General features: G+C 37.3%; 1 protein-coding gene across 3 annotated transcripts; it reads left to right on the top strand.

The window, feature by feature from the left end:
- Nucleotides 1-787: 787 nt before the first annotated feature.
- Nucleotides 788-23,807, top strand: LOC5569069 (diacylglycerol O-acyltransferase 1). 3 transcript variants are annotated; one of them, XM_021847341.1, is made up of 10 exons: nucleotides 788-1,463; nucleotides 1,527-1,633; nucleotides 12,653-12,821; nucleotides 21,653-21,781; nucleotides 21,848-21,939; nucleotides 22,001-22,162; nucleotides 22,339-22,485; nucleotides 22,603-22,949; nucleotides 23,011-23,177; nucleotides 23,238-23,807. In XM_021847341.1, exons 3-10 carry the CDS (start codon nucleotides 12,706-12,708, stop codon nucleotides 23,557-23,559), a joined length of 1,482 nt encoding a protein of 493 aa, XP_021703033.1. In that variant the 5' UTR covers nucleotides 788-1,463; nucleotides 1,527-1,633; nucleotides 12,653-12,705; the 3' UTR covers nucleotides 23,560-23,807. The 3 variants fall into 3 exon arrangements, with proteins under 3 accessions (XP_021703033.1, XP_021703034.1, XP_021703032.1); XM_021847342.1 differs by lacking the exon at nucleotides 1,527-1,633; XM_021847340.1 differs by having other exon boundaries at nucleotides 925-1,633.
- Nucleotides 23,808-23,912: the final 105 nt, after the last annotated feature.

Below are 23,912 nucleotides of genomic sequence, written 5' to 3'. Positions count from 1 at the left end.
TTTTGAATTTTCACAACATTTCGACGCCTTTTCGGAATTTTATTTGCTCCCATCAATGCATTGGGATTAATTGCAAAATTGAAAAACGAACTGAGCATTTAAACAAAATCCATCTATTGGAACCTTTAGAAAACAATTGCAAATATTCGAGCTTTAGCACACAAAAGCTTCAGCTATCCGTTCTACAAATGTTCCCGCTATGCTTCGAGCTTTACACCAATCGCTTTCCCAGTTAGTTACAAGCTTTTGGATAACGAGAAGAACTATGTCTGTGTATGCATGGTAAGAACGTCGCTGCTGATAACATAAGTTCTCTCCTACACCGAAGTGGTAGTATGTGTATGTTCTGCACATAATTTCTTATGTTGTCACGTAGTCGTAGGACAACATAGGTCATGTGTCCGTGGATGGTTTGTTATTATTTTTGTTGATATACAGCGCACCTATGCTTTGCGCGTGTCATGCAAAATATCTGAGATAGATTTAACACACAAACAATTTGATATCATTGTTCTCAGTCAAATTCTGCTATCTGTTGGGGAAACTGCTATTCAACAAACTAATATGTTTTTGTTACTTTTAATAAACAGTTCGTAAACATTGGAGTATCTATCGTTGCGCCGGTTTCCTTAGTAGTAGTACAACCTATAGTACATCGCATCCAATAAACAAACAGAGAGTGAGACGCCTCATTTAGTCTCTCGGCCTATCTATATTGAAAGAATATACTGTAGATCGCTTCAACCTATACCGAACCCAGCACACTAAGAACCCTCCCTAGTTGCCTGCTTCAGTCCAGTACGTGCATTTGGGTCGTATTGATGGTTAATTTCACCACCACCCGCTTCATCGTCATCTCGCGTGCGTCGTCATAAATACCTACTGACTTTGAACACAGATAACTCCGCTCTCAGTTCGCATCCGAACGCCATAGTACTTTAGACTACAGACAGCGCAGTCCATTTTTTTGTGTTTCGTCCGTGCAACGATTCTTCCGACCGATCACTTCCATGTTGTATTTCTCGTCGACTGATAATAGGCATTAACCGAGCAGCAATATAAATGCCTTGAGATAGTACGCTGCTGATAAGCGACAGTTAATGTGCTTCGCCCAAGTTCGATTCCGGTGTTGGGGGAAAAAAGTGAAGCTGCTCTCGGGCGTTCAGTTAGAATGCAACAGTTGCAAGTGAAGCACTGATAGTAACAAAAAAGTGTAACGAGCATTGTTTTGTGTTATATAACTCCAGAGATTCGTCAAACATGTGTGCTCGTTCTTATTGTGACCTCGTATAACAATAGCATAGGAGTCAGTGAATATCATTTGCATCCAATCGAGTCGCAGCTCTTTGCGCATAGGAAGTGTAGAGTGTGAAGACATAAACATAAACCTATACTGCAATGAAGTTGGATTTGCACTTTTGATTATCGTTAATTGTGAGGAATTGTCACCGTCCAACATCATCGTAAGTGCTGTTCTTACTGTTCTCAATGAGGGAGTGAACCGAAACCGGTTTTCTGTATCGTAGTGTTTCGTACTATACCAACGTGCAAGTGCCTTGAGCAGGGTCATTAGGAGATTTAATGATCTCCATCAATTAGAGGTGTGCACTTTTTGCCCGCTAACTTACTCAAGGTCAGTATAATGTACGCGAAATGTGCTGCTCTAAGCAGTTTGATGCGTGATAATGGTCAAAATTCAGGAAATACTGTAACGTCACTAACTAGAGCGTAATTAAATTACCGGACAGCTGAACGAACAGTGGAGATGTAAACATGAAAACAGCAACGGGATCGAAGGTTATTCGCATCGGATAGTTGTTGACATGCTCAGGAGGGAAACATATAAAATGAGCAAGCAAAATAAACCATCCAAAGTGGAAAATTTATCATTCTATTTACGAAAGGTATTTCCCATGGAAAAAAAATAGAAGGCACCTATTTTATGACATGCATGTGACCTGCTGTAATCTCGAGATGAAAATAGACAACATGAACATAATTTGGGATAGCATCCAAAATCCATTGGAAATCAGCAATTGAATCAATAAACATCCAAACTATTCTCATCATGATTCTCACTGACAGATACATGATGATCTTTTCTTCATCATAAATGGTCCGTGTTCAGTCAGACCAGACTAGGTGACTTTTTATTCTTGTAAAGATTAGTAAAGGACTTCGATATTTTTTATTTTTATCATGCTATTTTAATGCAGATGTTTCATCAAACAGATAAATTATCATGTTACGACATATATTTTTTTGTTTTTCCTTATGCTTTGAGTACGTTTTGTAGACAACATTAAAAATTACATGGCCCAGTCAAACGATCAAATAGCGTTGTGAAATAACGTGCCAATCCATTCATATACTCTAAAGCAGTGGTTTTCAAACTACGGCCCTTGGGCTGCATGGAGCCCTCAAGATCTTTGAATGCAGTTCGAAGAGTGATTCCGTAAAACGTACAAGGAAACTGTTCATCATTCAAATTATAATGAAGCATAAAGTATTTTAAGGCGCTTGATGAGCTTAGTATGTAGGTAATAAGAATTTGAAGAACGATTAGTATGTATTGCTATTTTAAACGATTCAACGTTGCATTTAATTTGAAAGATCACTATTACAACACCAATTACAAAAGCTAATTTTATTCTGCTCATAAATCTCAAGAATCCGATAAGATTTTCTAAGCTTCCTAAGCTTCTAAGGAATTCTTGAGATTTCCTTTAGTGTCATAAAATTTTGCTGAGATTTCATTGAAAATGCTGAAGATTCCGCTGCAAATTCCCAAGATTCAATTCAAGAGTTTTTAGAATTCACTAGCATCCCGCTATCAATCCCAAACTTCCACTGAAACTGCGCAAAGGATCCTGGGAATTCTCAGCGGGACTGATAAAAATCCTCAGGATTCCTCAGAGAATCTCTGTAGTTATCTACGAAATATTTTATTCTAATAAGAATCTTTAAGGTGAAGATGAATCGAAGCCAAGTCTCAAATTTTCAAGAGCACGAATCTGGAGAACCAAACATCCGTTCAAGCTGAAAACTTAATCGATAGGTCACTAGCTGGTTGCGAAAAAATCTAAGAGTTCTACATGAAACATAAATGACTGCACAATAGATCAATAGAGTATCTTAAGAATCCTCAAGTATCTCATGCTCTCGAACAAGGAATAATCAGAATGCAGGATCCCGTTAATAGTTTTCAGAATCTTACTAGAAATCCCTGATTCGTACTATGATTTCACTGAGAATCTGAAATCTTCTATTATATTATTTCAAAATACACATCGACATTCTAGAAATTGTTGTTACAATTTTACCATTTTAGTGAGGCCCTTGACGGTTAGTTCCAGCTGCTTTTTTGTAAAAAATAATTTGGTATTAGTTTTCAATATATATTGCTATGAACTTTCAGCTGGACTAACGAGACAACAAATTTTGTTCGGTAAGATAAGGGAAAAACACCAAAACACAAACAAAAAGGAAAAAAGTCACCATGTCCCATAATGAAAAGCATCCGCATATCAGTCCCACTACAGATTTCCGCACTAACACAAAAATGATCCGTGTTTTGGTCATTTTCATATTTTCTTTTTCCGGGAATCGAAGTAAAAATCAAATTGTGGAAGTTCCATTGAGATTAAAACATTGTTCAATATCCTTGTAGGAGCTGGATCCTATTCTTGGCACTTTTGATTCACTTCACTGCCCATAATCGCATAACAGTCCCATGTCGACTTTTGACCGATTTGCGTTTTTTGCATAAATCAACTCAACATCGTCAGAAGATCGATAAAAAATGCTAAAAAAGTAGCCTTTGTTCCTAACTTGTACAAAAACAAACCCCACTTGTGTTGTCCCATCTTGAAAATATTCGCATAACAGTCACATCAAAGTCCGTATAGTGGCCGGGCTCAGAAGGGGGCACCACTTCTAGTACTACATACGGTCTCTCGGTACTACTAGTTATTCACTTATGTGTAACGAAGTAAAGGGAAATCAATTATACAGTGAAACCTCCATGAGTCGATGTTCTATGTCTTAGTATTGGTTCATGGAACCATACTTAAACAAAATTTCACGGTAACTATGACGACTCGCTCAAACAGCATTCCAAAGCATTTCTGTTCCTTGACTCGATCTTTCCATGAGTCTATGGTCCCTTCAGATATCGACTCATGGAGGTTTGACTGTATTTAATACACACTTGCTTACGGCATTGTAAATGTCATGTATTCACGTTTTTCGAAAATATTTTTAAATTAGTGGATATCACACATAATTATGTATTTTCAATTACGATGCATTACAGATTTTCATTTCATATTAATCTTATTTTATGTCCGTACTTAACCATTTGGGTGGTACAAGGTGGTAAAAATAAATAAGGAACAACAATAATAAAATAAAGTTCATTCTACATTTTTCATTTAAATTATGTAATGATTTTTTGCTGGATTAACTAGACTCGTCCTGAATCAGGTTGTTCTGGAATATCTCGAATCATTGACGTGTGTTTTGAGAAAGTATTCAATCCTATGTTTTTGTTTATCTGGTGATTCATCCATGGACATACAGTAAACTATCCGTATCTCGATATCGAGTTATAGAACGTGTAGTAAATGTGGGTTTTTTAAGGATACCTCAATGGTCCCTTTAACCAAAGTTACACTGATTTTGTGTTCTTTAACACGATATTTCCCTAACTCGATAGTCGCCTTAACATCGAGTTACGGAGAGTTGACTGTACTATAATTACTATTTTTTACGGCCAAAGAACATAAATAGCAAATGAAACATCCAGTGCACTAATAACAATGAGTGTTATAGTAGCTGTCGAACGAGCCGATGAACATGATGGGACTGATATGCAAATACATTGGTATATTATATTGTATATAATCGCATATCAGCCTCGCTACGATTTTTCTGCATTTTAAGGTAAATTTTCAACTTGAATTCAAAAGAAGTTTACTAGGTTTGTTCGTGTACTCAACAAACAGTGATATGTAGAAATTTAACACATTTTAGGCCAAATTGAGACTCAAAATGGAACGAAATTGTTTCCACATTTCAATCGTCTTTTTCTCAGGTTGTCGTTTTCCAACATGGGACTGTTGTGCTAAGAGGGGCAGTTCAGCAGTGGGGTTTTTTTGAAAGCTACGGAGCTCGTATTCGGCCACAATATGCATCGTATTAATGCGCTTCTTATTGCAAAGTTTCAGACAATTCGTCCGAAAAAAAACCTCTTATGCCAAAGTGAATCTTGTAAGTGCCCAAGTGGTTCTGCACCTTATTACTTAAATATTCTTAGTCCATGTTTTTCAATTCGTAGTTAGTAATCAAGCGTAATCAATAAATTTTACCAAAATAGTTCTAACGAAATGAAAGTTCTACATGCCTGGATTCTGATATTACTTTTGGCCTCTATAATGTAGAAAAAAGCTTCACTAAAAATTCATAATCACAAATAAGTATGCATGTTTAATTATAGTTTAATAATAGTAATGACTGCTGAATAAAAATATTGCCCAACTAGAAGCTAATAAGATGCCTTTTGGATTATATCCAAAGTCATTGTTCAGCATCAAAAATTGAAATGATTAACATTTCATTCAACACGTATTGAATTTTCTGAAAGGTTATATTCGACTTTTCAGAAATGTTATACCAATGTGCTGAACGAGACATTCTTCCTTCTATTAAAAAGCTAACATGCAACTCATAAAATGCATCTGTATAAAGTAGTTTCCAGAAGTCGAACAAACGTTTCAGCTTCTCCACAGTTCAGCTCGTTACAATTGTTAAGCATGAACAAGTTTAAGAGCTGAATAAGTGTTTTGGACAATCCTTATTCAACAGCGGTATATTACCAGGACATTTGTTCAAATAGAGGCTAAAATTACGATAAACATTTCTACCGTTGGACAACTAGTAAGAATTTCAAAAGAATTCAAACCATAGCCAAAGTTTCTTTAAATGGTCAGAATATTTCAAAATTGTGTTCGATTCATAATACAATCTAAATTTCAATCTACAAATATTGAATAAGATATCAATCATAATCGAAAATAAAACCTTTACCATATCTTATCAACTCTCCATACCTCGATATTTATGGTACGATCAAGTTATGGAACATATAATTATTACAATTGCGACTCTAGAGACTATCGAGGTAGCCATGAAAACCGACTCTTACTATGGTATTATAATTTGACATCGAGATACGGAATACCGAGTTACAAAGAGTTTACTGTAAATGGTTTAAATATGTTTAAATATGCCTAAAAAGTAAGTGGAATCACTTATTGATAAATAGTACATAAAAAACATAGTCAAATTTATCAAACAACTCATTAAATTATATTGATGATTTATAATTAATTTTAATTAATTTAAAATAACGAATAAATTAAAATAATTACCAAACATATAACTTCACAAGAAATTTATCTATTTAATTTAGATTGATTTTACTCCATGTGAACAACCATCATTGCCAAAAACTATCTCACTGTGCGGTAAAAATAGCTCACAGAGCTCAAGATGGATCAGTACTGAACAGACATACAGAAATAAGATTACCCAAACCCTTTGATTTTTTGGCATTTACTATGGTATAGTGTTTTCCTATATGCCTAGAAGTTTAGTACCGTCCTAATGTTCGTCATTCGTCAGCTACAACTTTGTCGAAGACCGTTTAAGAATTGGATAAAGTTCGTTGATGTCATGTCATGTTCATTAAGTTTGATTCTGATTTTGTTTTACCAACGTTGATCAATATAATTCAGGCAAATTTTTATTCCATAAAAAATCCATAAGGTTTTCAAAAACTTTCTTAATCATTTTTTAGGTAGCATTTGTAGAACGCTACATGGGATCACAGCTCCAAAAAGTAGAGAACCACTCAGTGGCGTAGTTAGGGCTTTCGGGGCCAGGTGCGGAGTTAAATTCTGGGGCTCTTTAAAATAGGGGCGTTATGCTAACATACAATCAACATATGACTAATCAACAGGACTGGTAGCGACTAAATATCCTAAAATATGAACTTAGAGACTTCATGTCTGAAAACCATGATCAGCAAGAAACTGATCAGAAACCACGTTTCAATAAAGATTCGTCTGATAATCCAACCAGTCATCTCTCAGAGGGTCTTTCTAAACATTTCTGTGAGGATTTTTTTTGACGTTACGCCAAATATAACTATATGTATTTTATGATTTCCTGAGAGCGAAATGCAGGTGTTTGCTTAAAGTTTACCTTCGGTTAATAATTCAAAAGGCTGAGAAGCAGGCTCTGTCCCAGTGGGGTCGTAATGCCACCAAGAAGAATTTTCTTCAATATTGCAACTTTAAATTTATCTGAACCTTGAGTTTTTTACCAAGTTTACTTAAGGAACTCTTCAACAGTTTCTTCCAAAAATGTCCCGAAAAAGTTCCAGGATCCAGGATTTCCTTAAGAACGTCTCCAAGGAGACGCTAAGGAAATTGTCCTGAAATAATTAGGTATCCCTGAAAAAAAACAGGTGGATATTTCTAAACTAAATCAAAAAAGTATCACTACATTTGGTAAAATATAAATGATAAATGATTTCCTACAAGAGAGAAGTCTTTGAAAGATCCCATGATATCTTCTACACTTTCGAGAAAGTCTTGGACTTGTTTCCCGAAAAGCTTATGAAGCAATTATTAGAAAATTTACTCAACGAAGCCCATAAGTTCCTAGAAGATCTAGATAAAATCCCTGGAAAATCTCGAGTGGAACTATTGAAGGAATAACAGGAAACATTGCTGTACCATTTTGTGGAGTTTAACCCTAAATTTACTACTAAATTGAAGAACCCATTGAGAATTATCTACGAAATGTTTGAAAGAATTCAAAATTTTTGGAGAGATGTATGAGAAATCCCCGGTTGAATTTATAATTAAAATTTTCGGAAGAATTCCTGTTAGATTTTGTGTAATAATCCTTGCTAGAATTTATGAAACAATTTTTGTGATAATCTGTGGGGTAATTCCTGAAGGAGTGGTTCACAATTGACACAAAGTAAAACTTAAAAAAATAGCAGGGCTTTTCAAAGAATTCTTGTTTGGTTTCCCAAAACAGTTTCTACACGTTTTTTTCAGCCTTGGAATAACCTATGTATAATTTTTCGGAAGAATTACCATAGGAATGTTACTCTAGTTATTAGTTCTGAGATGATTATTATTGGAGAAATTGGTAAAATTGAAAGTAGCTTTCCAAGTAATCTTGTAATAATTTCTGGGAGAATTACCGTGATCTCTTTGTTGGAACGATTTGCTATAGCAAATTGCGAAGCTTGAAAAATCATTTAAAGATAAAGAGAATCACAAGATGAATCTTTATAATAATCTCTGTAGGAATCTCTAGACGAGTCTTTGAATGTATTCCTGAATCAAGCTCTAGAATTCCTGAAGCTCTCCCATGGTGAATCGATGAATCTATAAACCTATCAAATAGTTGCTTAGTAATCTTTGGAGTACGAAAACATATTTTAAAATACATGGAGACCGGCTTGGTTTAGAATATGGCTCATAATAGAAAGTTTGAATGTATTCCTGAATCAAGCTCTAGAATTCCTGAAGCTCTCTCATGGTGAATCGATGAATCTATAAACCTATCAAATAGTTGCTTAGTAATCTTTGGAGTACGAAAACTTATTTTAAAATACATGGAGTTTTCCAAAGTAATTCTTGTCTTTCTCAGGCTTAAGTACTAGATGAATTATTATTAGTATTAGATTAGTATTAAACAAGTATTAGATAAAACGAGGTTTTGTTAAAAAAAACTGTTCTAAATCGTTTATATGGTTCAGAGGCCCCTCCAAACCTGATTTTCCCTTCCTGTCTTCATTTTAGTTTGTTAAAACCTGAATTTCTATTGCTATGAGAAAAAGTTATCATGCATTCGGGGCCCGGTGCGGACCGCATCCTCCGCACCCCCTAGCTACGCTACTGGAACCACTGCTACAGAGCTTTGTGTGACAATTCTTGCAAAAATTGTAATATCGCGTTGTTTTTGCTGGTAAAATGCCCAAATACGTCATGATGCATGTTAACACATCAATAGGGTCCTAAAGCCCTGTCCCAATGTTACCCTGTTACAATGTTACCAAACGCTTAAGTTTAGGCAAAAAAAAACACATGTTTACTCAATTTAAAAATGATTTTCGTTATGGGGGGTCCTGTAACCTCGAGGTTATGCTTTCGCTTCGTAAGCGGAAGGTCATGGGTTCGATTCCCAAACCCCCATACAAAAAACTCTGTCCAGCCACCAGAAGACGCCGCGCGAAGGAACGTGTATTGTCGAACACATTCATCCTCCGTCAGTATCGGATGGTGACTGAGACACAGCGATCCTCTTTGTAGGCTGTTGCCTCACACGACACGGAAACATGGCAAAATAAGCCACGCACACCAATGGACTACGGCTATATGGATATGGACTGGACCAAGGGCAGCACTCTCCTCTACCTACCTGCTCAGTATGAGAGAAATAGCAATTAGAACTACGATATAAATAGATTCTATGGCTACACAGCTATAGAAACGATATGATAGTCGGCATAGTAGCGACCAAGTGCACGGAGTGCTTAACAAATAAAAAAAATGGAATAAAAAATAAAAAAAAAAGATTTTCGTTGGTTGAAGTCAATAAAACATTTTTTTAATGTTTTTGAGATTTTGTCACACCCCTTGGATTAATCCCAAATTTTTGGGTATATTTTGTTTTCCGTGTCCCTTCCGAAATGTCAGATAGGAACAACTCCAGTGTTAAAACTAAAAGCCCTGTGGCATTCTTGTCGACAAAGTGAACGTCAAACATGACCAAAAGTGTCAAGGTTAATATTTGGAATAATTTTTAAAATTGAATTTTAAAATGTTATAGCCGTTATTTGAACTGGAAAAATTGCTAAAGTAGAAGCTCTTTCGTATTATTGAATAACAACAATAAGTCATTAAACATTTAAGAACCCAATTCGAAAGTAATTTTACATTATAATCGCGACGCGAATGATGTTCAGCATTTGCATGACACATCACAATTTATTTTGTTCTATGTAAAACCCAAAGAAGATTAAAATAATTAAAACTATGCATCCTAAGAAGGTCTGTGATCCAAATTTCAGCTGATCATATTGAGACTACGCGGGGCATCAAATAAGATTTGTGTTTTTGGACTATTTATTTGTTTAAAAATATATAAAGCACAAAAATGACAAAATAATTATTTCGATACGATAGTCCACTAAAAGTTTGCTTAACAAAGTGAACGTAAACGGGGTGTTAAGGTATGCAAAAAAAAGATCAACTCAAATTTTGAGCAACTTCTGGTTTGTCTGTAATTGAACAGAAGACAGTTCTACGATTCTCTCGGCGCGTTTATCAAAAGCCTATTACAATGATAGCGATCCCATGACTGTTTTCCGGAATAATCATTAAAACGTGTTATTTTTGACGGAAATGCAAAATGGGGTGTTAAGGTATTTAAGTTATGTTAAAGAAAATATGTTTTGCCAACAGCAAAGAATTATCTCTTTGGCCAATAAGTTTTATATTTTCCATTACATAGGTTGGTCTAATTGCATAGGTTTTCTACAACCTAAGTTGATGATACTTCAACAACATTTTATTGAAGTTGCTTCAAAAGTAAACCGTTTTATTTCAGTTATTTTGAAATGATTTCTGTACTGAAATGGATTACGATAATAACCTACTCAGATTTACTCATCTGCAACTTGACTCACATATTTTTCTCAATATTGTTTCCTAGTATTGTAAATAAATGTTTTGAGCCCATGAAATTCAAACAAAATTCGAAATGTTGTCAATATCGAGAAACCACAATACTTTATATTGATAGACAGCAACTATCACACAATGCAGCTCCTCCTCCGAACAAATCAATCATTTCAGGTGACTGATATATCGAGTTCCGGCTTTTCTGCAACTTGTCAAACTTGGTATAGAAGTTCAATCCCTTAACATCCCATGTGTCCTTAACACCTCATTTTACGGTATCTGAATTATGTATATGTTTCATTTATTCATTAACAACAAAAATTGTTCAAGGTAGAATATCCAGAAACGCTATCTTAGTGCAGAAATAGTCGATCGAATTCGTTGGAAAGCAGGGGTCACCTTTAAAATTGGTAATTCAATTAATAGGTATTTATAATGACTGGTAGACATCAACTCAAGCGTGTGCTAGAATAAGGGTGTAAGTCGCATGATCGATTTCTCTTCGATTAGTTATTCAAACTGGTTGTGGTACTTTTTCCCGTATATCGGTGACTCGAACGCCACTTACACCGTTTCCCCGAATGACCCACTTCCAGGAAAAAATGGAAAGTCAGTGCTTATATATTTAAAAGGTGTTTCAAAGATTTTCAATTTCAGTACCTAATAAAGAAATTTGACCGAATTTTTCAGTTTTCATTCCAATTACTCGACGGGAAACAAAGTCACTGGTACTCTCATTGACACACAACTTATAAGGCAGCATCCATAAATGACGTAGCATTTTTTGGCCAATTTTTAACGCCCCCTTCCCCATCGTAACCTTTTTTCCCATACCTAATACATGGTTCTCCCCCTAAAATGCTACCTCTTTTATGGACGGTCCCCAATATGCCTTTTGCCCTACAAGCACCGCCTTATGAATCACAATCGATGTCAATTTATCTGAATGTGGGAAATCATACCTCGACCCGAATAAACAAGAACCCATTATGTCGATTTGTTTTGCCATGGATATCGTTTGAAGCCGAGAACCTGTGTCACAGTAGAAACAAACGACCAGACAGCATGCACAAAAAAATGGTGCCGCGCATCGCATTGCAAACCAAAGACCGTGAACTTGGCAGTCAGTGAACTGTTCAGCGAATGCGATCACTTTTACTTTGTTCTACTCCCGTTCAGTGGTGTACCTTTGGACAGTCGAAAATTGCACCTTTCCTGTTTTCGGAACAATAACGATGATCAGCTTGATAGTACGTTTATATTGCCGAAAAAGCAAAGACTATTGAGCTGTTGAAACAAAAAAAACATCGTAAAATCACAAACAAACATACGTAATACTTAGAACAAATTTCTTTAAAATTTAAAGTCTAATTCACACCACTACCATCTGGTGAGCATGTTTCACGAAACACTATTTTGTGCAACGGAACCAGCAGAAGTGTGAAGCGTCAAACACAAAAAAACGAGCGCGCACCATCCCATAATGATCGTAATAAGTAGTCGATGGAAAATTCGTCTGTGTTACGTCTGATTATCTGTGGTAAAACGTTAGGCGCGCGTTTTATCATTCTATCTAATCTAATCATGCCGAACGGTGCCGGTTGAAAACGTGTGTTGCCATGAAGTGATTGCGACAGATCAGTTGGAGACTTCGTCGCGGTCCAGTTCAGCGCCGATGTGTTTTTGATACGATCCAAATCTTATCGCAACGCACATGCAAGCTTCCCTCTGATGTTATCTATGCATTTCAAATCACTATAGTTAAAAGATTAGTACCCCAAGACGACCTACTTAATCCATTCTTAATTAGATTGTAGCTAAAAAACAAAAACAATATACAGATAGTAACTCTAGAATTGCATGTTGCCACCTTCGCCTCACAGGAACGCAAACCAAAGCATCAACAAAGAAACCACAGTACCTGACGGCTGAGAGGATGTCTCACGACACAGATGATAACAAAGTTCGCTACCGGCGAACGCAAAGCGTGACCCGAGCCGAAGAAATCACTAAGAAGGAATCGAAGGAGCGGAAATCACAGCCGGACAAACCGTGAGTATGCACATTTTGAACGATTGGTCAGAGCCTTAGTGCAAAGTTCAGATTGCTGCAAATAATTAGTTTGTAAGCAAACTGCCCATACTCGCATAACAGTCTCATATTATATGGGATTCCCTATATAAATGGGACTATAATGCGAGTATGGGCAGCAAACTAGAGTTTGAAATCTTTTAGATTACGTATTAGCACCACCCCTGATACGATAGTCCAACCACGTGTGAGAAACTACACGCGATACCCCCATATCTTATTTCCCAGATGACTGCTGTCTACACAATATCGTATCAGTTGTTCTAGTTTATGCATTCTTTTCAATAGCTACCAATTCGTCAAGTGACAGAAGAATACCACCTCTGTACTCGATATGTGTAATAGATGAATTGAATTTATGAGCACTGGAAGTCTATTCGTGAAATAATGGTGTGATGATTAATTTTGTGAAGTCATTCGAGTTCGGCGTCGTTTGACTGCCGTGTCATCGTTAGGTTGAGTGATTATGAAAACAACATTCGAATTGAATATTCAAAACAACTGATTTTCCCAAATCAAGTGCTGCCGATTATATAATTGATAAGGTGATTCATTTGTTTATATGTACACATTGGTGAAAATGATGTTGAAAATCGCATCAATTAAGCTTTTCCCGGAACGACCATTCGTTGTGTGGACGTTTCTTCTCCTCCTTCGTCTTTCGAGCACTTCCACAGTTATTAAGCTTACTTTGCTAATTAACTGATTTTACGAGTGTATCGTGTGGCAGGTACGAAGGTACTCTATGCCTGAAGTGGAGAAAGTTTTCTTTACGGAAAGATCCTCGACCGGATGGATTCGAACCCACGAGGCTCAGAATTGTCTTGCTGAATAGCTGCGCGTTTATCCTACGGCTAGCTGGGCCCCGTTCCTGGAAAAGCTTAATTGATGCCTCAAAGTAAAACATTGATTTTCCAAGTTTTCCTTGATTTTTGTATTGATCATCAATACAAGTGTTTCAAAACACATTACATATGGCGGATGAACAATAATGGGCAACCATGCGTTTCCATGAGTACGTTCTGAAGTATTATGAATCGATGGAGATGGTATGTAGGGGAATATGCTCCGAAACGCCTTCGTATTATTTCATTACATTTGAGATGTTTGCTCTAACGTTACGCAAACCAGATAAAATTCTGTTGATTGTTTGATCAAATTGATTTAGAAGAAATGTTCAAATGATTGAAATTGAACCGGAAAACGAAAATGGTTTACAGAAGATGATAATCTAGGTCATTTATGGGGGGCCGAGAGAGCCATGACTCCGAAGGGCCCCCATAAATGTTACTTCATTTATAAATTTATTAGTAATGAAATGTTTGAAAAATAACTTGAAACCAATAAGCGAAAGCAACTTTTTAAAATCAGATCAAACGATATAAAAAATCAAGTACCCCCTTGAATTTTTTGATGTACCTAATTATTACTGCGTGCGTTTGAAACGCAAATATAAAATATGGGACCACCAAACGCTATTATATTTTTCACAAGGAAGGTGAAGTCATTAAATTTCTTTGCTATGTGACATAGACCATAGTTGCAAATTTGTAACTGTGTGTTACCGCATTTGTAGCCCAGTTAAATAAGATTTGCACGTAAAACACATACAGCAGTAAAAGTTACGACTATTTGATATCTCCTTACGTTTCCAGCTGCATTAAAAGATTTTTTAAGACAATTCATGTCGTAAGCATACAGAATGCGATTTATATATCTGCGGATTAATGAGGAGTATCAATATATTTAAATATCGCAAAACACGCAACTCAAGGATTAATCAGCATAATTAAGGTTTTGTGTCAGTGAATCATAGATTTGTTTTCGGCGAGAAGTAACGTACAAATGAATTGCCAGATTGTCCGGACGTTTCGGTCGTTTTTCTGGCCTACGACCATCTTCTGCGGACTAATCTTCTAGCCGTTTGTTTACAGTTGAACTCGACCAAGTCAAGTCTAGTACACGACACTGAAGACGGCCTTACAGTTGAGGTCGAAATACGCGTATCTGTTAAAGGATACAAACTCTAGTGGAATTAAATGGTATAGTACTAAATTCGGTTTTTTTCATCTACTTATAGGTATTCTACTAAACAGCTCGAAGATTTATTATCATTTTAAAATATGTTGAAAGTAGTCACGGTGTCTTGGGTAGAACAACAACAACGATATCTACCAAATGAAAGCTAAGGCTTTCCCCTTTCATTTGAGACCGGTTTGGAAATGTTCTATCGGGGGGTCCTGAACATTTTTTTTTTTTTCAAAACAGTACGATGCCGTTTTTTTCATTACTGATTTCTAAATTATTGTCCACACAGTTATTTTCGTTCATGCTTATCTAGGTAGCCATGAGAAATTTTGCTACGAATAGTTAACCAACAAATAAAAAGGACTTAGCATTTAAACATTTTTTAATACAATTATTTAATCAAAATTTTAATCCAGGTAAATACGGTTTACAAATGCTCACTATTGTACATTACTACAGCTCTAAGAAGCTGTCGATTATATGCTTCGGTGTTCTCCGAAACCTTAACACGATTCCAAGCAACTTGAAAATCGAAATGCACGGTTTCACTGGCTTGTTCCCCGTATTTGCTCAAACCACTTCCTGTGCTTTTATAAAACTCCGGGATATGATAGCGCAATATATGGAACTTCGAGCTATTGGGTAAGCCTGCTTCAATCCACGTTTTCGAAAAGTTCTCAACGTTTTCTGTAAAATCATCAGCTAAACTCTTTGGAAAACAACTTTTATGTACCTGATCAAATTGATCAAGCGCCTGAAATACAAGTTTTCAATGAAAAGAAATAATTTAGAGAATAGTACGATAACTTACAGTTCCTAGCAAGCTGAGGTCCCCATTCGCTTTCAAAACATGCCGATTTTTCAATAGCTTCTGACAGTTTCGGCCGGTGAATCCATATTTGCTGTGGCGTTGACAACTGCTGATCCTCACCTGTGATAAACGAATTAATTTTAAGGTCATTTTTATGAATCACACAATCAAACTGCTGATTCTTACCCATTCCTCGGCAGTATTTAGATCCATGGATTCTACTTTTTTGTATATAACATTTACAACTCCTAGCGTTATATGCAAGGACGGTGGTGGGCAAAGATTAACTATTTGTACGTCGGGTGACCCATTCAGCAATGGCTCGTCAATACAATTGAAGAACTGCTTCGCCAGTTTATGGTCCGAGCCGAGACATTTTTTTATTATAGCAGCAGTTTTTCCTTTCAAATAGTTCTATGTGGACTCGTTAATAATGTCAATAATAATTTGAACTTCGAGCCTGAATCGATCATCATTTCAATAAGTACTTGACCCACCTTACACCATATCATCTCATCGTTGTTGAATGTCCTGGGACCATCTTCGAACGACTTGAATTTTTTTGCTTGTTGAATTCTTCAATTTTTCGTTTCTTCGGGATTGATGATGACGGCTTGTATTTGTTCGGATCTGTCCTACATTTCTTCGCAAAATGATCAAAGAAATTGCAAATGCGACATTGTTCATGCTTAGCTGGGCAAACGTCATCTGTTTTATGCGGACTATTTTCACACCTACCGCATTCGGTGATCGTCTGACCCTGGGTTTGACGCATGGTCTGCACATTGGAGAACTTCTCATTGATTTTGTTCACAAATGTCCCTCCGCCGGTAATACTCATAACGTTACCGTGGGGATGTTGGTTCAGCTCACGCACTTGTTGTAGAATGGACAAATGAGAGTTTATCAGCTTGGTCAAATCATCCAGATTGTTATTCGATTTCTCTAGAATTTTTCTCCGAAGATCTGGTGGGGCCAACATTACCACTTTATCAATCACAGCAGCATCTTTACTCACACGTTCAGTCGACCCGAACTGACATTTGCTGGCCATTGTCTTCGCCTTCAACAAGAACTTATCGAGTGTTTCACCAGCCGATGGTTGTAAGTTCCAAAATGAGTAGCGCTCAAACGTGTCATGTCGCTTCGGTGAGAAGTGCGCATCCAACCTACGGATCACGGTGCTGAACTCGTCCCCATCTTCTGTGGCATCAACATCGTGGATTGCCTTCCATTTCGTAGACTCGTTGAAGTTGTCGACCTCCCCGGCAAGAAAGATACTCTTCATGCTTGCCGGAGTTCAGATAGGAGAACGGTCTCGCACTCAAATGGTGGAATTTTGAATGATTGATCTTCCATTGCTACTGTAAAGAAAATAACTTAATTAGCTTTGAATCTCCTTTCTGTAAACAAATCCTATAAACATTTCTTCGTTTATTATTCCTTTGACTAACACGTGGCGTATGTTATGGTATGCAACCCTTAGTTGCTATGGTAACCACTCGCCGTGTTATTTACAGTTAAAGCAAAGCAATCTTTGCGCGAAGTTCAAATGATGCCATAGCAACCACGATTTTGGGGTGGTTGAGTTCGGCGAGTGAAAATTTTTACTTGAGATAACGAATCTCTTATTTGCCCGGCAGATCCATTTTATTTTTCACGACCCAATTCTGTACGACGATACCTGCACCGGTCGGATTTCTATCCACCGCTAAAGCATCTCCCTTTTTCGAGGCGAGACATTCTTGCCTGCACCGGTAGGACCTTCATCCTCCGCAAAGGCATGTCCCTCGTTTGAGGCGAGATTTTCTTTTACCTGCACCGGTTGGATTTCCATCCACCGAAAAGGCATCTCCCTCTTTCGAGGCGAGATTTTTTTTTTCTTATTAAAGTACTCACTTCAACGCTGTTGTCTCGTACACTCGTGGATTTCTCGTCGCCAATATGTGGTGTTTTATTCGAATTGATTGCATTCCACTGCTGGTAGAAAAACTAACTGCCTCTCGTCTTCATTTTTCACCCTACGCCTGCTATGATGTTGTTAATTTAAATTTCTCGCAAACCACCACAGGTGTAATTTATAGGCCGCTTGTAGCAAGTGGTTGCTATCTCGTTTCACAATGTGGCCCCAACGGAACGCTTTTACTTTTTTGTATAATTGTTCTACCAATAAGAAGGCTTCTGGTCGTAACTTTATATTTCCCCCCAATTACTTTATAACATGCTTGCACTATTTTTCGCTCAATTCTTCTTAGTGTTCGCCGGTTTCCTGAGGTCAGCGCCATCGCATTTAACCCAAAGGTTATTATTTGTTTAAGTTATTATGTTTATTTTTTGTAATGAACGGGAGAAGCATTTTGCTGGCGCGTATTCCTTGAGAGCATCTCCGTTTAACATTATTGGGCCTGTCTAGCACTTCGGTAGGATAAGCTCCGAGATACCGCATAAACGGCTTGGCTTTTATACCCATGGACGCTATCTTGTAGGTACCTTCGTCTGTTTCTTTGGTGGATAATGAATCCCGAAAAATCAATTCGGACTTTCCTGAATGGATCTGGAGTCCTGCCTCTAGCAACAGTCCTTATAAGGTAGTCCACGATCTCATCAATCTGTGCAAGGTCCTTGTTGATGATAAGAATTTCATCTGCATTTGCAGGGATTACCGGTAGGTTAGTGGTTCTTTCTTGACCTATTGAGATTCCAGGAAATATCCTTCAACTTCCTCAAAACGTGATGAAGAACTATAGTGAATTATATAGGCGATAACGGGAAACCCTGCTTCACTCCTTTTCCTTTATCTATAGTTGGCGTTTTCTGTTTTTCCGTAACGCGTTTGTCACGGATGTTTGGTTTACAGAATCGATTGCTTGTTTGAAGTCAAGCGAAAAAACGTATAGATTCTTTCCATGGTTCCAATATTCTTCCACTAACATCACTGTGAAGATATGATCTTCTACCGATCGGTTGCTGAGGAATGCCGCTTGATAGGACGATATTTCTTCAATATTCTCATCCAATTTTGGTTGCATGTATGATATTTCGAGCAATTTCACCTGGTGCTTAACTTTCAAACAGGTACCGTAATCCGGGGTATCATTGATCAGCGGGGTAACATTGATCGGAATGACCCATCTCATAAAAAGTTCGTATCGCCATTTATTGATGGAACATTTCCAAATCATGAATGGTGCTTCTCTTTCTTATATTCATAAGCTAATTAAAGTAAAGATTTTTGCGTAAATTGCGTTTACTTTATGCGAAAATTTGTCTATTTTTCGAAACAATTATTTCAATGGGTAAGCATGACACTACCGAACATTCATGTCTCACATAAGTTCTGCAAACGATATGAGCAAGGAAAATGCGATTCTTACTAAAAATGGCATCGCCGAAGACGATTCCGTTGTCAAAATTTTCGTAAGTATACTCAATTAGGCAACATTAACGAATTACTATTAAGAATATAGAATTTCCTTAGGAAATTGCCTACCTTTAGGCGTATTCCGTGGTTCGAGGTGTTTTTAATTTTAAAATAACTTAAAAAGTAAATGACTTGTAAGCAATTGGCCTTCATATTCGGCTTCAGAAGCCATGATTTAAGTAAGTAACGACATTTTCAATATTACCGAACATTGTTTACATAGGTGATCAATGTTACCCCATATGAGCTAAATAAAAAAATCGCTTAAAACATTTTTTAAACATGCTTAAATCTTTCAAAAAACAAAATACAGTATGTAGTCTCGAGCTATGGGTGACAGTACTTGTTTTAAAAATATAAAATTTGCAATATTTGTATTTTCAAACGAAATATTTGAGAAATATTCAAAAAAAAAATGATCAATGTTACTCCGGATTACGGTACTTCGTGAATTGACAAATTTCATGATAGCGAAATTGAGCATATTTGTAGTTCTCTGTCAAAATTGCATGCAAATTTCTCATGAGAAAACAAAGTTACAGCATGTAAAATTTGAGCATTTTGTTTGAAAATAGGCTTTCACTACTATTATTTTGAACACATATAATTCCGTTTGTTTTCACATAAATCAGACGGTGCATGCACAAGATAGGAACTAACAATAGTTTTAATTAAAAATAGCATTTAAATCATCACGCGAAACTACTCTCAATTTGCTCAATGACATGTTAGGATTTCCTCCACAACTTACATTTTCTGTAAATTAATGGTTTTTTTTTCTCGCAAAACTACCTGGTCCAGAGAAACTAGAAGAGTGTTTTTTTTTTTTAACTAAAAAGCAACCAAGAGCCCCAAGATACCTTAGACTTGACTTCCTACGATAAACTACAATGTTCTACCACAGATAACCAGACGTAACACTTAGAACAAACCGCGGTTGAAATCATAGTCGCGAGGATATAAACGTCCAATGCTAAAAGCATCGTGGTTGGCCGATCGATCAACAGGTGCAGTAGAGTGGAAACGTCAAACACCAACAAAAACGATGCGAGCGCTGCAGATGGTCGATTGACCACCTACATTATATTCGAATGGATCGTTAAAAAGGTGGTCGATGGACAGCGATCAGAGTGTGACGTCTGTTTGTCTGTGGTTCTACTACAACTACAAAGCTCCTAAAACTTCAGAAAAACTTGCGAGCAGAATATTCTTGCTACTTAAGAAATTAAAGTATACGCATGTGACCTACAGTTGAGGCACAAAATCAGAGCAGTTTGTCCATCTCCTATGCCAATATCCTGAACCATTCGTTGGGATAACCCCCTTTGTCACAGGCATACACTCCCGTGCAGAAGTTTGGGTTCACCCCCTCAAAAACATGCAAAAGAATTCTATTCATATCTCTGTGATTACACGTCCAATTGAAACTCTTTAAGCCGCATTCGAAAGGCAAAGAGTTATTCTTACTTCGTATGTATTTTTCCAAAATATTTTTTTTAAATTTTGTATACTAAATTTTTACTTACAGTTGTGACATTTTTCAAAAAACACACTGAAAAATCATATCTAATTTCCTCAGCATTGGGTCGACCAAAATTTTAAATCAAAATGTCTTTAGAATCGTAATCTTATATTCTTTTAAGAGACCCCACGAAATTTTGGCGGAAAAATCTGGAAAGTATTCAAAACAATGAAACAGTCAGTCAAGTCATCGTGCAAAAGTTTGGGTTCACCCCTCAGTATGATGCAAATCGTGCAAAAGTTTGGGTTCACCTGAGCCACACGCACATCATTTTTGTCATTATCTCTGCAATTTTTCAACCGATTTTATTAGTTTAAACCTTTTTTGAGCGCAAATAATGGCGCGTACATGATTGGTTTGAGATTTCACAGATTTAAGTAAGTTCAAGTGAACCCAAACTTTTGCACGATACACCATACTGAGGGGTGAACCCAAACTTTTGCACGATGACTTGACTGACTGTTTTATTTATTTTGAATACTTTTCAGATTTTTCCGCAAAAAATTCATGAGAGCTCTTCCAAGAATATAAGATTACGATTCTAAAGACACCTTGCTTTAAAATTTTGATCGATCCAATGCTGAGAAAATTAGTAATGTTTTTTCAGTGTGTTTTTTGAAAAATGTCACAACTTTAAGTACATATTTAGTATACAAAGTTCAAAGAATGTTTTTGGAAAAATACATACGAAGTAAGAATAACTCTTTGCCTTTCGAATGCGGCTTAAATAGTTTCAATTGGACGTGTAATCACAGAGATATGGACTGAACACTTTTGCATGTTTTTTAGGGGGTGAACCCAAACTTATGCCACTCCCGTGCATACTTTTTAAAATTTGCCATGTTTTGTGATTTATTAGAACCATGTTCAAAACTTTTTTAATGCACTAACTTTGCTCACTTTGTCTCCAAACTACATGTTCTGCCATTTAGCCCGTACATGTAACGATCCATCCTTCCAGGAAGCTAACCCATTATTGGCGATTCTTTCTTTCCTTGTCACCATTTCAGATGCCACCGACCGCGGGATTCGCTGTTCTCCTGGAGCTCGGGCTTCGACAATTTCACCGGTCTAGTCAATTGGGGCTTTCTACTGCTCACGATGGGAGGCTTTCGACTAGTTTTGGAAAATTTTATCAAGTACGTAGCTAATTTACTTCCGCCGGAATATGTCCGCGTTTTAATGATAGTTTATGATCTTGCTAGATACGGAATCCGAGTGGATCCGGTACAGTGGTTCGTGGTGCTCACGGGAAGAAATGAAGGCCAAGGTCATCCCTCGTTGCTGTTGATTTTGTGTAAGTGTTGATCGATATATTTTGCTTCTGATGGATATTTAAACCATTTTGTCCGTTACAGATTCGATAGTTCCTATACTGATATGTTTGATGGTGGAGAAAGGATTGGCTTCCGAAGTGATAATGGAAAGCGCCGGCATGATAGTGCATGTAGTTAACATTCTCGTGTTGGTTCTCATTCCCATGGTTGTAATTCATGTCAAAGGGCAAGCATTCAGTCTGGGTAAGTGCTGTATTATTTTGTTAATTACATACTGTCTGGAGTGATTAGCTACGTTACAAAAAGAATATAGCTTAATCGAACGATGCGAATGACCCAGCAACCTTGCACTTGAAAACAAGTTATAGCGCTCACGTTAGCTCACACACCTGAGACTGATTGGTAATTTTAATTTCTAGTTGGAGCTATGACGGTGTGCTTCGTGTACTGTATCTTGTTCCTAAAGATGTGGAGCTACGTACAGGTAAACCTGTGGTGTCGCAATCAATACAAGCATAGCAGGAAGCGTTCCGGTCGTCGACAGAGCATTTCCATTGCTCAACTGCGTAAGTATACAAACTATCACAGAATCTCACCCGGCGACCTGCTGAGCTATTCACCTACACACGCCGATAATTAATGCACAAATTGTTCACCGGGATTTCCTTACAATCTATTGCTAGAAAATGAACGCGAACATGACCAACCAGGACGGCAAAACGGAAACGGCGTGGCAACGGGTGCTGAGAAAGACAAAGTACCAAAACTGGTACACTATCCGGACAATCTGCATCTGAAGGATCTGTTCTATTTCCTGCTGGCGCCGACGTTGTGCTATGAACTGAACTTCCCACGTACTTCGCGTATCCGAAAGCGCTTCCTGATCAAACGAATCTTAGAAGTGGTCATCGGAGTTCACATTGTCATGGGGCTGTTCCAACAGTGGATGATACCATCCGTAAAGAACTCTTTGGTCCCGTTCTCCAACATGGATCTGACCAAGATGACCGAACGATTACTTAAATTGGCGGTACTAGACTTAGAATTTTCCTAAAGGTGGAACAAACTTAGCAATAATTTCTGTTTTACAGATTCCAAACCACCTGATGTGGCTGTGCTTCTTCTATCTGACCTTCCACTCGTTCCTGAACCTGATGGGAGAGTTGCTTCACTTTTCCGATCGCAACTTTTACAGCGATTGGTGGAATGCCAACAATATCGATACGTTCTGGAGGACTTGGAATATGCCTGTTCACAAGTATGAATAAGAAATTCTCGTTGACCATACTCATAGCTGAATAACTAATTTTTGTTGCAGATGGTGTGTCCGTCACCTGTACATCCCGGTCGTGGAGATGGGCTATTCTCGGATTTCCGCTTCGGTGTTCGTGTTCTTCATCAGTGCCTTCTTCCACGAGTACCTGGTGAGCGTCCCTCTGAAGACGTTCAAGATATGGGCCTTCATGGGTATGATGGCGCAGATACCGCTCTCTTTCTTTTCGAAGTTTATGGAAAAGCAGTACGGATCCAGGTGCGGCAACATCGTAGTCTGGGCGTCCATTATACTTGGTCAACCGTTGGCAATCATGATGTACTACCATGACTACGTCATTACGCATTACAACGATGTGCTGGTGTGATTCTATTGATCTACTTACGCGTGGTCTTATGTTCCTTCGCAGAATATACTGACTTCGATACGAACCAACGAAGCATATCAGTTAGACCAAATTAGAAAACATTTCGATTACACATCACAGGAGCACAAACAAACGTGTCATAAAGCCAAACATCACAAGTTTTGTCTTGCATTTTCGTCACTTATACGGTAAACTTTTTCTCTGTACGTTTATTTTTTTATAATAAAAATATTTTCGAAAAATAAAAATCTTTTGCAAATATTAGGATGGATAGACAGTTCCTTTGATCATCAGATATGGATCCCACGCATTGGTAACTTATTTGCAAATTGTTCCAATAGTTCCAAAATGAA

This window comes from Aedes aegypti, chromosome 2 (assembly GCF_002204515.2).
Source record: "Aedes aegypti strain LVP_AGWG chromosome 2, AaegL5.0 Primary Assembly, whole genome shotgun sequence".
Classification (NCBI taxonomy): Eukaryota; Metazoa; Arthropoda; class Insecta; order Diptera; family Culicidae; genus Aedes; species Aedes aegypti.
This window is presented reverse-complemented; position numbering and strand designations above follow the sequence as displayed.

What these genes read in the sequence shown, in the direction of transcription:
- LOC5569069 (XM_021847342.1), top strand. Translation starts at nt 12,706, where the DNA reads ATGTCTCACGACACAGATGATAACAAAGTTCGCTACCGGCGAACGCAA. An exon ending in AGGGCAAGCATTCAGTCTGG is followed by an intron (nt 22,163 to 22,338) that starts GTAAGTGCTGTA and finishes TTTAATTTCTAG; the next exon opens with TTGGAGCTATGACGGTGTGC. An exon ending in AACGATTACTTAAATTGGCG is followed by an intron (nt 22,950 to 23,010) that starts GTACTAGACTTA and finishes TCTGTTTTACAG; the next exon opens with ATTCCAAACCACCTGATGTG.